Source organism: Eschrichtius robustus, chromosome 16, assembly GCF_028021215.1.
Source record: "Eschrichtius robustus isolate mEscRob2 chromosome 16, mEscRob2.pri, whole genome shotgun sequence".
Classification (NCBI taxonomy): Eukaryota; Metazoa; Chordata; class Mammalia; order Artiodactyla; family Eschrichtiidae; genus Eschrichtius; species Eschrichtius robustus.
In genome coordinates, this window is record NC_090839.1 from 52,912,325 (window position 1) to 52,926,498 (window position 14,174).

Consider the following 14,174-nt stretch of genomic DNA (forward strand, 5'->3'; position numbering starts at 1 on the left):
ACCCTGTTCCCTCTCACTCACTCCTGCTCTCCCTTCGGAGTGGTTCCCTGCTGCCTTTATTCTGTTGCTTTTACCCACTTCCTTTGCTACCTGTCCCCTTTGTTACTCTGATGTTGGCTTTGTTACTCTGCTAACCTTTCTTGGTACTTCCTTGGCTTCTCTTTTGCTTTGTTATTCTGGGGTGCAGTGTTCCTGGCCCCTGGCTGTGACCACATCCCTTGGTTACCCCACCCTCCAGTGGTGTTCTCTTCCCATCCATCTTCACTCACAGGCTGAGTCCTGGGCTGCAGAAGGCTGATCTGGGAGTGTCTGCTCTACAGAAGGGGAAGATTTCTCCAAGCCTCCTGACCCAAGGGATCAGGGGTCACTACCTTCCCTTCCCCTTGGTCTGGGGGTCTCCCCTCCAGCCACCTCCCTCGTCTCTGGTGTGGCCTCAAAGCTATAGCCTAGCAGGTCCTGGGTGGTCCTGGTTGCTATAGGGTGACCCCTAAACCCCACCTGGGGTGGCATATGGTGGACCCCACTGTCCATACCCACCCTCACTGCCACCGGGAACAGCAGTACCAGATTGGGTTCAGGGAGGCCAGTCACAGGCCAGACAGGCAGCCTTTGGAGAGACAGACAGACAGACAGATGGAGGTGGCTAGCCAGGTAGGAGCCTATGGCAGCATCATCCAGTAACTCAGAGGTGGGGATGTGCGGAGCAGCCTTGCTGCTTCAGCCTAAGTGGCTTTTAGGGGCAGCAGCTGGGGTGTGGACACCCAAGGGGCTGTGGCCCAGGAGGCTGCCTAGAGGCAGGCCCTGTGCTTGGGCCGGGGCTAGAAGCCCAGGCTGGGGGCACTGGCGAGGGAAGAAGGAGCAGCAAGGACTGGGCCTGAGCAGAGCCTGCTTTTCCCCTCATGGGGAACTGTCTGGGCTGGCTGTGCCTGACCCCTGGGGGCCAGGTATGTGCAGGGTGCTGAGCAGGGCTGGGGAGGGGCAGGTTGAGGGTGAGCCTGCAGCTCAGCTGTCTTCCTGTATGTGTGACTGAGAAAGCTGAAGAGGGTGGACTTGGGATCTCACCGCCCTGGGCCCAAGGGGAACTGGGGAAACTTGCATGGGTCTCTTCCCTCTCCAGACCTGTTTCCTGATCTGTAAAATGGCCTGAGACCCCTAGGTTTGTTCCAGGTAAAATGTACTCAGAGAGGTACACAAAGAATAAATGACTGTCCATCGGTTGGGAGAAGGGGGCATTCATGCTGGTGGAGGTGGAGGGAGGGGAAGGGAGGAAGAGCTGGGGTGCAGGAGGGGCCTGCTCAAGGGAGCAGCTCCCGTGACTGCTGACTGGCTAGTGCTCAGAGGCCCAAGCCGTCAGCACATTTCATCCTAGGTCAGGAGGAGGGTAGCAAAGACCCCTTCCTTCCAGCCAGACAAGTGCATGTCATTCCCTCACCCTTTGCAGTCACCCACCAGGCCTGGGATGGGCAGGGACAGGAGTGAGGGGCCCTGGCAAAGGGAGGGGATGGTGGTGGGGAATGCTTAATGGTCAACCGTAGCACAGATAGGCACAATGACTCCTGGGCAGGGCCAGGAAGTCACTCAGTCACTGGCCTACAGGATATAGGAAGGGGCTGCTGCCTTGTCAGTTTCAGACCCCTCTTTTTGCCTCCTGGACCATCCTGGGACTCTGTGCTGGGTCAGGGAAGCTCTGGGTTGCAGGAGGGATTCTGATACAGGAACGGGGCATGGGAGGGGAGAGGGGGGAGGGGGAGGGGGGTTCCCGAGGAGGGTGGGCAGAGCCGTGGCCCTTGTTCTTACCCTCGGGCCCCTGTATAGGGGTCCCTCAGTCTAAGGATCCTTCCTCTACCCTCTTCCCGCCTCAGGGGCCTGCCTTCATGCCCCTGCTACTCATACAGTAGGTGCTCAATAAATGTTACTGTCATAGGAGGCAAAGGCGCTGGCGCCAAGAAGGCTGCCCAGAATGGGGGCGAGACAGAGGGGTCCTGGTGATTCGGGGGTCCCCTGACGCCTCCCCCGGGGCCTCCCTGGGCTGGCGGAGCGCGGAGGCATGGGAAATGACCAGGGTGGCTTGGACCCGGGGCGGGGGCGGCAGGGCGGAGGGGGCGGGGAAGGGGCGGGCGCGGGGGCGGTGCCGCAGCCAGAGCCCGAGCCGGAGCCGGAGGCGACGGGAGCCGAGCGGGAGCCGCCGAGGCCACCACCGGGTCCCCAGCGCCGCCGCCGCCTCCGCGCCCCACCCCGAGCCGGCCCCCGCGCCCCTGCCTGCTGGCGGCGGGCGTGAGCGCCGTGGCCAGCCCTTGGCCGGCCGGTGGGCAGCCGGCACCATGGCCGCACCGGAGCCTCTGCGGCCGCGTCTGTGCCGCCTGGTGCGCGGCGAGCACGGCTACGGCTTCCACCTGCACGGCGAGAAGGGCCGCCGCGGGCAGTTCATTCGGCGCGTGGAGCCCGGTTCCCCGGCGGAGGCGGCCGCACTGCGCGCCGGAGACCGGCTGATCGAGGTCAACGGCGTCAACGTGGAGGGTGAGACGCACCACCAGGTGGGTGCCTGCGCTCCATCCCCGGCCCACCGCTCCGCCACCCCCCACCGCCCCCATCCCTGGAGCGCGTCCCTGCCCCGCGCGCGCGGAGGGCGCCAATAACCACCGAGCTCGGGGCTGCCTGCGCCCAGGCCTCAGCTCCCTTCTCCGGGCCAGGAGGGGATCGCACAAGGGCCTGCGGTGGGCTCCCGTGGAGAGGTGGGGGACGTGGCCGCTGAGGCAGAGGCAGCCGGCCTCCTTCCTAGCCTCCTCCAGCCCGGGAGGGTCCTGCACGGAGCGAGGCGGTGGGGGGTGGAATCCTGGCAGGGAGGGGCCGCATTGCGGCTCCTCCGTGTCTCAGCCCTCGCTCTTCAGTCTTGTTCCGGCCTCAGGGCAATGTGTGGAGGAGTTGGCCCCTCGGGGGTCTCCCTGTGCCTGGGGATCCGGGTGCTTTTCTATCAGCGTGTACACATGTGCGTGTGTACACAACTGGGTATGTCTGTGAATGTGCAGGTCCCTCTTGGGGTCCCTCGTGTGTGTACCTGCGGGGGATGTCGCAGGGAGGGCACACCTGTGTGTGCCTGCATCAGTTGAGTGAGTGTGTGTGCTGGACTGTATGCACATGAGTATACAGGTCTGCACCCCTAGATATGTGTGTGTGTGTACAGATCTGCATGCCTGGACGTGTGTGAACTGGGGGATGTGTGTGTGTGTGTGTGTGTGTGTGTGTGTGTGTGTGTACCCTCCTGTGTGTGGCTGTGTATATATGTGTCCCGGCCTGTGTGTCTGCCCACCTGGCTATGTGTAGTCGTCAGTGTGTCTGCACCCATTGTACTAGTGTGTGTCCTGGCTGATGGTGTCTGCGTCCTGGTGGGAGTCACCACTGTGGCAGCACATTCTTCTCCAAAGAAGCTGCTGGATGGCCTGGCAGGGGTCACTGGTCGCAGCCCCCTGCCCCTTGCAGCTGAAGATAAAGGCCAGAGGGAGGTTCTCTGCAGGTTCTGACCCCTGGGGGGTGTCCATCTCCCACTGACCAGGGACTCACCTGGCTTGGGTCCAGTCTTCCTCCACCCCTTCTGAGTAGGCTCCTCTGTGTCCCCCCAGCACCTGTCTGCGTGGCCAGGCCTGGGCCTAGAGATTAGTAAATTGGCTGGGCTGGGAGCTGAACTCTCACTTCTACCCTTGGAGATTTTGTCTGTCCATCTGTCTGCCGTCCTTCTGTCTTTTACCCAGAGTGTCAGCTGGATAGGCTGTTTGCTGGAGGCTGGGGGTCAAGGCCAGAGAGCTTGGATTGACAGGCCATAGGGAGGGCCTGGTAGAGCTGGCGCCTGGCCTCTGTTTAACAGTTGCTGCCACCCTTGCCCCAAGAGCAATGCTTATCCCAGGCCTCCCGGGGTGCTGGTCTCTAAGAACTTCACACAGGACCACTTGAGACCTTCCCACTGTCTTGGGAGGGAGAAGGTACAGTTACGGCTCCCATTTTACAGATGAGGAAACTGATGCTTGGGGATACTGGGTGACTCGTCTGGGTCCCACAGTCAGGAAGCATGAGGGTCCTGGGGTCCTCCTGTGACTCTGTGGCTCACCGGGAAAGACAGGTACAGAGGAGGGCTGGCAAAGATGGGCCTGGTTCAGACCCTCCTATCTTTTGACAACATCTACTGAGCAGCTGGTGGGGGCCCTGTCTGTCCTTTCCCAGGCCTTGGGGTAGGGGTGGGGTGTTGCCCTTCCTTCCCCAATGCCCAGTGGGCACTGCCCCTCCTGCGGGCACACACTAGCATGTATGCTCCGTCACCATGCACATGCTCTAGACACTTCACAGACACCTGCGTAACCACACCTATCCCACAGGTGGACCTGCCCCTCCCCACCTCTCCCTGCTGTGTCTGAATCCTGCTTTCCGGGTTGTGGGTAGGTACCTGAGGAGGTGCCTTGCCACAGGAACCCAGGTGTTCTCTCCGCAGGTCCAGTAGGAATAGGTCCATTGTCATGATCTGGAAGAGAATGGAAGGCCTAGAGGCAGGGGTTTAGACTACCGTGTTCCACCACTGGAAAGGACAGAAAAAGGCACAAACACACTGAGACTGGGACCCAGGGAGACAGTTCTCTCCTTCAAACCCAGACCTAGAGACACCCTGAAACAGAAGGCTGCAGGGTGCGGGCCGCACACATGCACACACGCATACTGAAAACCCGAAGCTCAGCCGAGCACCGTCTTTGTCACTTCCTGGGCCGAGGCGAGGCCCTGCGAGGCCCCCGCAGCCCTTGCAGCCTGGGCCCTCGTGTCCGGAGCCCCAGGAGAAGAGGGAGGGAGCTGCTGGAGTGGGGGTGGGGGGCGGAGCCGGCGGGCCTCTCGATCCAGCCGCCCACCCCTGCCCCTGGTAGGCTCGCAGCCTGCCCACAGCCCTGGGCCAGCCCTGGGTGGTGCCGCTGCCCATGTGCTGCCTGGAGTGCTGGCCGTGACCTCCTGCCACCCACCTGTCCCAGGTGGTGCAGAGGATCAAGGCCGTGGAGGGGCAGACCTGGCTGCTGGTGGTGGACAAGGAGACGGACGAAGAGCTCTGCCGGCGGCAACTGACCTGCACTGAGGAGATGGCCCAGCGAGGGCTGCCGCCTGCCCACGACCCCTGGGAGCCAAAGCCGGACTGGGCACGAGGGGGCAGCCTCAGCTCTGAGGTCGCCCAGAAGGTATGGCGGGCTCTGCCCACAGGGACCACCCTGGGCTCTCCCAGAACCACCTTCTTGTCCTCCTGACAGCAGTCTCTGCCTCTGGTCACCTCCAGAAGTATCTCTCCGTCTCTGCTGCCCCTCTGGGCCCCTTCTCTGCCCCTGGTGAAAACCCTCTTGGCTACTTGGAGCCACTCTTTCTGCCCTCAGCCTGTGCTGTAAACCAGGTAGTGTCAGGGCAACCTGGCCCTGGTCCACAGCCCCCATCTCTGGCCCTCTTCCCCAGGATGCTCCTCAGAGCCACTTGTCCTAGGAAGGGTCACTCTGACAAGCCGCCCCCTCCCTGGCCTAGGGGCTGAGGAACCTGGGGAGGGGCTGCTGGGATGTCCTGGGACTGAGCGTGCTCAGCTCTGTGCCTGTGTTGGGTGTCTGTCTGTCCGTCTGTCTGAGGAGCCTGCTTGTGCTCTGAAGGCCTCAGAGGGGCTGACCCTCCTCCGTGGTGGCAGCTGAGGAGACTCTCTAAGCTGGGTCCTCAGCTCCGGGGTCTGCAGGGGTTGGGGCACCTCCCCCTTCTCCCTGCTCCCCCCTCCAGACAGGAAGAGCTAACTGGGGAAGAGCTGGAGAAGGGGGAGGTGGTGGTGGTGGGGAGTCCAGTTCTGTCTCTTTCTAGGTATCAGGGGCTGGGCAGTGGCCCTACTGGGGCAGCACCTGGATGCCAGGAGGAAGAGCCTGCTTGTCCTGCCCTCCTGGAAGCCCCGTGCCCTTACTACCTTCTGTCTTTTGTGCCCCTACTACCTTCTTCTTTTTTTTTTTTTTTTTTTTTTTAAAGAGAAAAATCCCTTAAAGGAAGATTCAAGCCGAGGGGCTCCCCAGAGCCCACTTTGAGAACCACTGGCCTGGGGCTGGTGGAGGTGTGAGATCTGACGTTTCTGGGTGTGCAGGGGACCCTGACACCTGCCCTGTCCCTTTCCCGGATGTCTCCGAGGCGAGCTGGCCATGCCTGTGACCTGGATCCTGTGGGGCCTCGTGTTTCTCCTGGAGGGGATGGCATTCCCGGTGGGGAGGCAGCCTGGGCACAGGCATGAGCATGAACCCCTGCCTCCCTTTTTTGTTCTTTGTGGCTCTAGGGCAGGCTGGGGGGTGGTGGTTAGGGCCACAGTGCCAAGTCCTGGAGTCTGGACTTTGCCCCAGGGCCACTGAAGGCCAGAGTAGGGGGTGTTAGGGTCAGATTTGTGATTTCAGGGGAGCCCTGGGATGGTGCGCTGGCTGACCACCCCACCCCCCCAAACTGAGAGTTGGAGCCTACCTCCTTCCCAGGGCATCTCACCCCCAGGAGGAAGTGCCCCTCCCCCTAGGCGTTTGTCCATTGATTTAGACACAAATGGCTGAGTTCACCTTCCTGTGGAAAACTCTGCCCTCAGGCCTTATCTGGAGGGTGGGGAGGCACCTTGTCCTTGGGTGGGACCTTCCCCCTCCACTATTTCAGGCTCTGGGGGCTGCAGGAAGCCCTAGGAGGGGTCTTCCGCTGGTGTATTTTTTTAAAATTTATTTTTATTCAATTTATTTTATTTTTGGCTGTGTTGGGTCTTCATTGCTGCACGCAGGCTTTCTCTAGTTGCGGCGAGTGGGGGCTGCTCTTTGTTTCAGCGTGTGGGCTTCTCATTGCGGTGGCTTCTCTTGTTGCGGAGCACGGGCTCTCTAGGTGCGCGGGCTTCAGTAATGTGGCTCGCGGGCTCTAGAGTGCAGGCTCAGTAGTTGTGGCGCACAGGCTCAGTAGTTGCAGCTCTTCGGCTTTAGAGCGCAGGCTCAGTAGTTGTGGCACACGGGCTTAGTTGCTCCGCGGCACGTGGGATCTTCCCAGACCAGGGCTCGAACCTGTGTCCCCTGCATTGGCAGGCGGATTCTTAACCACTGTGCCACCAGAGAAGCCTGCCACTGGTGTAATTTTAGAGGAAAAGAGTGGGGCCTGTCTGGCAGGTCCCTCCGTGGTTGGGGCTGGCAGGGGGACAGGGACCCCATAAGGTCAGGGGAGTCCCTGAGGGCACGGTCTCTCTTTTCCCTCCCAGCCAGAGACCCGGTATTTAATCGGCTGAGCTCAGAGCATGGGAAGGAAGAGCTGGACCTCCGCTGACCTCCACAAACCAGGCTTAGCTTCTGCCCACCACAGGCTGTGAGGGAGCCTGGGTGGACGATGTTTATATACAGGGCTATGCCCTGATAGGGCCTCAACAGCAGTGGGTCAGGAGAACTGGGGAGAGATGTGTGTTGTTTGCTTCACAGTGGGGGATGAAGGGGCCCACCCTCCATGCCCCGTGGGGGGAAGGGCTGAGGTGGGAGTCCAGGCCCCAAGGGCCCTTCTGGCTCTCTCAGCCTCAGTGTCCTCCTGTCCTGGGCAGGGAGGAGGGGGTGGGCAGGGGAGGACATGGATGTGGCTGGCCCCTCCCTTCCGGGGGCTGTCAGGGCTGTCGGTGGTGACTCAGCCCCGTTCAGACTGGGCTGGGGTGGCCGCAGCTGCAGTGCAGCTGATCGTGACAGTGATGATGGGCGACCGCCCCGAACAGCGACGGGGCAGCCAGCGGTGCCAGGGCTGCAGGGGTATGATAGACCCCGGGCCCTCCTCCCCCTCACAGCCAGCCCATGCCTCCACCTCCAGTTCTGGAGGCCTTTGGGGGCTGAGAGTGAGTGAGGTGACAGAGTCCTGCAGAGGGTGACCGCCTGGTATAGGACGCGGTGCCTACAAGAGGGCTTTTGGGGCTCCCTGGTTCCTGCTCCCCATCCCCCCGTGAGCTGCAGCAGGACTGTCTTATGCTCTGAGGTCAGGGTCCCCTCCTTTGCCTCCTTGTCTCCCCAGCCCTGGGTCCTGGGAGCAGGGCAGGGCCTCCCAGCAGTTTCCTTCCTTCCTTTCTTGGGACGGAAACCTGGCTGGTGGGGGACACTGGGCTGGAGCCTGAGAAGGGGAGGGGGGCTCAGCCACCACCCTGCTCCTCAAAGTGACTCAGCCCTATGTCCCCACCCGTCCCTGGGGAGCCTGGGCCACAGTGGGAGGTGGATAAATGGGGTGGCAGCCTGGGCTGGCTGGAGAGCTCAGGCCACTCCAGCTGGACGCTCGCCGCTTGCCGCGTCTGTCCCGCCTCCTATGGCCCGCTCTGGGAGTGCCGCACCACCCTCCCCGGCCCCAGGAGCCCCTCCACGGAGCCCATCCCCGAGGCTTGTGCAGGTCAGGTGGGGTGGGGGCAGGGTGGGCAGTGAGGACACCGGCAGCCAGCTTAGTCTCTGTCCCCCAGGATTGGGAGAGGGGACGCTGGGGACCCTGGTGACCCTGGTGTGAGCAGGCTGGACTCTGAGCAACAATGGGGGCCTTTTTCTGCTAGGGCTGGTGAGTCACCATCTGGGGGGTGGTACAGCCTGGCTCCAGGGGTACCCCCATGCCAGCCTCTTTGTCTGGTTACAGGCATGGCCGGGAGACTAGGGCTTGTCCAGCTCTGCGGCTGCCTGGTAGGGAATCGGGGCTTGGAAGCCTGTGGAAGCCTGAGGGCCTAGCTGGGAGGCAACAGGAAGTGCTCTGAGCCAGGGCAGGAGCGAGGAATGTGAGCAATGCGCTGGGCCCAGCCTGCACCCCCTCCTGACCTACTATGGTGCTGGGCCTCCCCGTGGGCCTTCCCGCTGGGTCGCCACGCTGCCAGCCTTGTCTCCCCACCGCCCCCCATTGCAGCCCCTCAACCTGAGGGGTCTAGTGCCAAGTTTGGCGCTCCTTGGACCCTGATTGTAAGGAGAGGGACTTAGGCCAGATGTTAGGAGAAACCTCTTGGCTGTGCGGTGAGAGGCGGCCGTGCTGGGTTGAGGCAGGGAGATGGCCAGTATGGTCTCAAACCAGAAGTGACTGCATTCAGCCTGGCTTCATGGCCCCAGCTGCCCGCCCCCCCCAGTCCTCCTGTTTGGGGGCCTTGAGAGACCACTCCCTGGAACCATTGTGGAGGGCGTGGGAAGAGGCCACAGGGCCTGGTGCCGAGGGCCCGGTGCCGAGGGCCGTCCTTTCACACGATGGGTCACCGCACGGGTCCATGAAGCCTGTTTGCGAGCGTACGTTTGGATGTCTGGTCTCTGTGACCATGTGATGCCCCACTGCCACCTGGGCCCACTTCCACCACCAGGTGTGCTCATGTCACACTTCCACTGCCACGCACGGCCCCGGCCAGCCTTGGGACCTGTGCTCTGACAGCTTGAACCTGAGAGGCGCCTCAGAGCTGCACACCTGTACTTCCAGGTGTGTCTGGAGAGGGGCTGAGTCTATAAGTGAGCTCCTGGAGAACCCGGGAGTCTCACAGCCCCAAGTTCAGCCCAGGATGCCTGGCCGAGCCCCTGGGGGACTGAGGAGCAGCAGCCCAGTCCCTGGAATTCCTGGGGTTATGGGGCAGATGGTGGCCTGCAGGGGAGGTTCCAAGGGGGCAGGCTTTGGGGGTCGGGGAAGGGGTCATGGAGAAGGGGCACAGGCTGGACCGGAAGAAGGTGTTCCCCAGGGGTGGGAGCGCCTAGAGACTGAGGTAAGGCACCACCCTGTGAGGAGAGACACGCTTGGTCCCACAGCTGGGCGGCCACAGTCAGATTTGGGGTTTGGGGGTGAGCTCGAAGGCCTGGAGGCTGGCCCTCCCTCAGTACAGCCCCCAGCCTGGCCCAGGGTCACTGGCCACACACAGGGAGGTAGAGGGACAGGAAAAGGCCCTGGTGAGCACCCCCACCCTGCATAGTCTCACCTGCACGCGCACTTGAGCCCCAAGCGCCCAGGAAACCTGAGCTGCTGGCCGCCCGTTCCCTCCGGCCACCGCCATGTTCAACTGAGCACCGGTGGCCGCTGGCCACTCAGCGCTGTGGTCACTACCTCAGGCCCCGGCTGGGTGGGGGTCCTGGGGTCTGGCCCCTGCCTGCACGGCCCTCCCGCACCCCCAGCCCAGAACCTACTGCAGGATGCCAGAGGTAAACGGAGGCAGAGCCCTGGGGTGTTGGTGGGGGGACCCTCAGGGCACCGTGAGCCTTCCGTGGAGGGCAGGGAAGGTGGGAGGCAGGCCCCATCCTCGGCCCCTCACTGCTCCCTCACTGGCGCTCCTGCCCAGGCTCCAGCTCCTGCGTCCCAAGTCTCTGGGCCCTGTGGGGGTGGGGGCGGCTCCAGCTTGCTCTGGAATGTGAAAGCAAACACAGCCGCACTGCCATCAGCCCTAGGGAGACCTTTGGGAGCATAAACAAAACAGCCCGGTCCTACGGCCCTACCCTTCCAGCCCCACACTCGGATGGGGGGTGGGTAGAGGACAGGCGGGGCCCACAGCCTTCCTGGACACTGACGAGTGGCAGCTCATCGCACTTGTCTCTCCTAGGCCCCTGGTCTGTGCTCAGCCCTAGCCTTGAGCCCGTTGATTCTCCCAACACCCCTGTAAGGCTCCTGACCCCATCACAGGTCCTTTGCGGGTTTGGAGACTAAGGCTTTGTTCAGGATTCGGAAGCTGAATCATCACAGGCAGCCTAAGCGTCACCCCCCCACCCCCACCACCCCGTGTTGGTCTCTGAGACCTGGGGATGCTGTCAGGTGGGGGCATGATGCCGAGTGTGGGGCTGAGGCTCCCTCCCACCATCTCCACTCCTGCCTTTGCACACTGGGGATGGGACCGGAGGCCTCAGGGGTGGGGTCAGTGCCTCTAGGGTGGGAGGTCAGAGCTGGAGCCTCACCCTGCATCCCTGTGCCTGCAGGATGTCAACGGGCCCCTGAGGGAGCTGCGCCCGAGGCTCTGCCACCTGCAAAAAGGCCCCCAGGGCTACGGGTTTAACCTGCACAGTGACAAGTCCCGGCCCGGACAGTATATCCGCTCGGTGGACCCGGGCTCACCTGCTGCCCACTCTGGCCTCCGTGCCCAGGACCGACTCATAGAGGTACCTGCCCTGTGTGTATATGTCTGCACCTGTGTCCTTTCTGTTTGTGACTGGGCCCACGTCCCCTGTGTGTATCCGTGCCTGCCCGTATGTTTGTCTACGCCCGTGCCCTTCCGTGTGTGTGTGTGTGTGTGTGTGTGTGTGTTTGTGTGTGTGTGTGTGTGTGTCTGGGCCCCGGGTCCTCACTGGGAGGAGGGAGATGCTGGGAACCTGAGCTGGTGCTCCTCTTGCTGCCGTGGCTGGTGACAGCGTTGATGAATATTTGATGCCACACCTGGCTGAGTGGCTTGGGGGGCTGGTGGCGACCTGCCCTCAGGCAGCACTGACCCCGTGCTGGCGGCGGCAGGTAAACGGGCAGAATGTGGAGGGGCTGCGCCACGCGGAGGTGGTTGCCAGCATCAAGGCACGGGAGGACGAGGCCCGGCTGCTTGTGGTGGACCCCGAAACAGATGAGCACTTCAAGCGGCTGCGGGTCACACCCACTGAGGAGCATGTGGAAGGTGGGTGGCTGCCCTGGGGCCCAGGGCTGGGGTAAAGCATTGGGGGCTGAGTGGCCAGTGACACACTGTCCCCACAGGTCCATTGCCATCACCAGTCACCAACGGGACCAGCTCGGCCCAGGTGAGAGGGTGGGAGTGGACAGGGTGAGCCCGGGAGACCACAGGGGCACCTCTGGGGGTCCCCAGACCTGACAGAGCCCCTCCCGAGATTTCTGTCCTTGTGTAGCATGGTTGTGAGACCGAGCCTGGCCCTGTCACTCCCAGCTTTGATGCCCCTTGGATCCGTCTTGGGTCAGCCACACCCCAGTGCCATAGGGCACTTGGGCACCTCCAGGGTGTAGTAGAGGCTCAGTGGCCACTGCCAAATGGAGGAATAAATGCAGCTCTGGCGTGTGCACGCGTGTCTGCATGTGTGCGTGTAAGCCTGTGTGTGCACAGAGGCTCCTGGGTGGGGCCCCTAAAGCCACGCCTTACCCTTGGTTTCCCAGCTCAATGGTGGCTCCGTGTGCTCGTCCCGAAGTGACCTGCCTGACTTAGACAAGGACACTGAGGTAGCGGGTGCCTATCCACCTCTACTGCTGTTCACACACTGGGGGGCCTGAGACCTTGGGGGCGGGCATCTGTGGAGCTGTCAGCCTGAGCTGTGAGGCCACCGCCTCTAGGAAGCCCTCCTGGGCCTGCTGCCAGGTGGCCTCTGGTGTGAACTCCCTGGGAAAGGCCACCTGTCTGGGGGCCTGGGTCCAGGGCTCACTCTGGCCACCCGCCCACCGTGTCCGCCCCTAGGATGGCAGCACCTGGAAGCGCGACCCTTTTCAGGAGAGCGGCCTCCACCTGAGCCCCACTGCAGCCGAGGCCAAGGAGAAGGTGAGAGCCACCAGGGTCAACAAGCGGGCGCCGCAGATGGACTGGAACCGGAAGCGAGAGATCTTCAGCAACTTCTGAGCCCTCCCTGCCTGTTTCCTGCCGGGCTCCTCCTGCACGGACCTTGGGCCTTGCCCCTCGGGCCCGCCCAGAGCTCCCCTCAGTGGACTGGAGGGGGCATCCTTACCCCCCAAGCCGTGGTGGTCCCACCACCACCCAAGAACCAACCTGTGCCCCAGTGAGACCCCGTCCTGCCCCCAACCCGCTGGGTGCTAGGGGAGTGTGGCAGCAAGATGGGGAGAGAGAGCCCGAGATGTGAGATACCCAGAGAGACAATGAGGGGATGTGGGGAGAGGAAGAGAGAGGGAGATGGGGGAGAGAGGGAGAGGGGGAGAGGGGGAGAGGCAGTGGTGACCCGCAGGGCCCGGCCCTTGCTGCTCTGCCTGGGCCTGCTGACTTAAAGGAATTTGTGTTTTTGCTTTTTTTCCAGAAAGAGCTCTAGCTCCACACATGTTTCCACTTAATACCAGAGCCCTGCCCCCACCCCCCTCAGGACGTGCTCTCTAAATAATTGCAATAAAACAAACCTTTCTCTGCAAACCATTTCCTCCCCACCCCCTCAGCAGCAGCCATCCCAAGTGGGAGTGCCAGGGATGTCCAGGGACAGAGTTGGGGGCTTGCAGGCCGTGTTCATGCAGGCTTTGGGGGGTGCTGGGGATGCCAGATGTGGCTGTGAGAGCTGCCCCTCTGCCCTGTCCCTGCCCTCCTTGGGGTGGGGGGTCTGGGGTACAGGGCCTGGGCTCTTTGAGGGGCCTGAGGATGGAGGCCCTGTGCCCCTGAGGAGGGTAGACTCTGGACAGGCCCCTTGTCCCTGCATGGCAGCCCCTAGGCCTTCGGGGTGTGACTGTGTGAAAGCCTGCCCCCAGGAAGGACCTCAGGCTCCGGGCTTGGCCCCTGCTGGGAGCCTCCCCCTGAGGAAACCCCACCGACTCTGCCTTCCCCCTGTCCAGAACCTGACCGACCGACATCGCTGTCTGCCCCATAAGCCATAGCACATGCACGCCTTCAGAATAAACAGGCCTTTCTTGGACCCTGGCTGTCTCTGTCCTTCCTGAGCCTTCATTTTGGGGGTTGGAGGGATCATGGTCTGGGCAGGGAGGTGGCAGCCTGCAGCTCCCTAAGTCTCAGCTGCTGGAAACAGTCCCATTCCTAAGCCTCCCCTCCCCAAATCCATCCGCTAGCCCCTCTCAGCTCCAGCTCCCTCTTGCTTATCTCTCCAGTGCATTTGGGACCCCTGTGCTTTGGAGCCCTGCCCTCTCACCAGCACCTCCCTGTGAAGCCTTCTGGGCCTCTGGCCCCCCAGCAGGTACACGCAGGTCAGGCCCTGTGCCCTGTGGTGCCCTCCCTGGGCCTGCTGGTGTCCCTCTGAGACCAGGTGGCTCTGTAAACACTAGGGGTGGGGCCTCGTGGCAGAGGCTGGGGCTCTCAGGGTGCACAAGTTCAGGAAGAGGCGTGTGTTTCCAGGTCCCCAGCCAGCTGCTGCGGGAGGCAGCCTGGGCTTCCAGCGTCCCCAGCAGGCTTCCAGACAGCTGGCTGCAACTGGCTCCCACGACCCCCCCGCCACCCCTGCCCCCCAGCACTCAGCCCAGATGGTCACGTCCCCATCCTGGCCTCCCAGGCAGCCCTGTTCCAGACACACATGAGCACGGGTGCAAAC

The 14,174-nt window shown here is 62.6% G+C and overlaps 1 protein-coding gene across 4 annotated transcripts; it reads left to right on the plus strand.

The window, feature by feature from the left end:
- The first annotated feature begins 2,154 nt into the window (after window positions 1–2,154).
- On the plus strand, window positions 2,155–13,547 carry NHERF2 (NHERF family PDZ scaffold protein 2). Of its 4 annotated transcripts, XM_068566179.1 has the most exons (7): window positions 2,155–2,534; window positions 5,001–5,201; window positions 10,917–11,096; window positions 11,443–11,596; window positions 11,674–11,717; window positions 12,085–12,147; window positions 12,380–12,686. In XM_068566179.1, the coding sequence occupies exons 1-7, from the start codon at window positions 2,322–2,324 to the stop codon at window positions 12,536–12,538; spliced, it is 1,014 nt and encodes a 337-aa protein (XP_068422280.1). In that variant the 5' UTR covers window positions 2,155–2,321; the 3' UTR covers window positions 12,539–12,686. The 4 variants fall into 4 exon arrangements, with proteins under 4 accessions (XP_068422280.1, XP_068422281.1, XP_068422279.1 ...); XM_068566180.1 differs by lacking the exon at window positions 12,085–12,147; XM_068566181.1 differs by lacking the exons at window positions 2,155–2,534; window positions 5,001–5,201 and adding an exon at window positions 8,118–8,397.
- The last annotated feature ends 627 nt before the right edge of the window (window positions 13,548–14,174 follow it).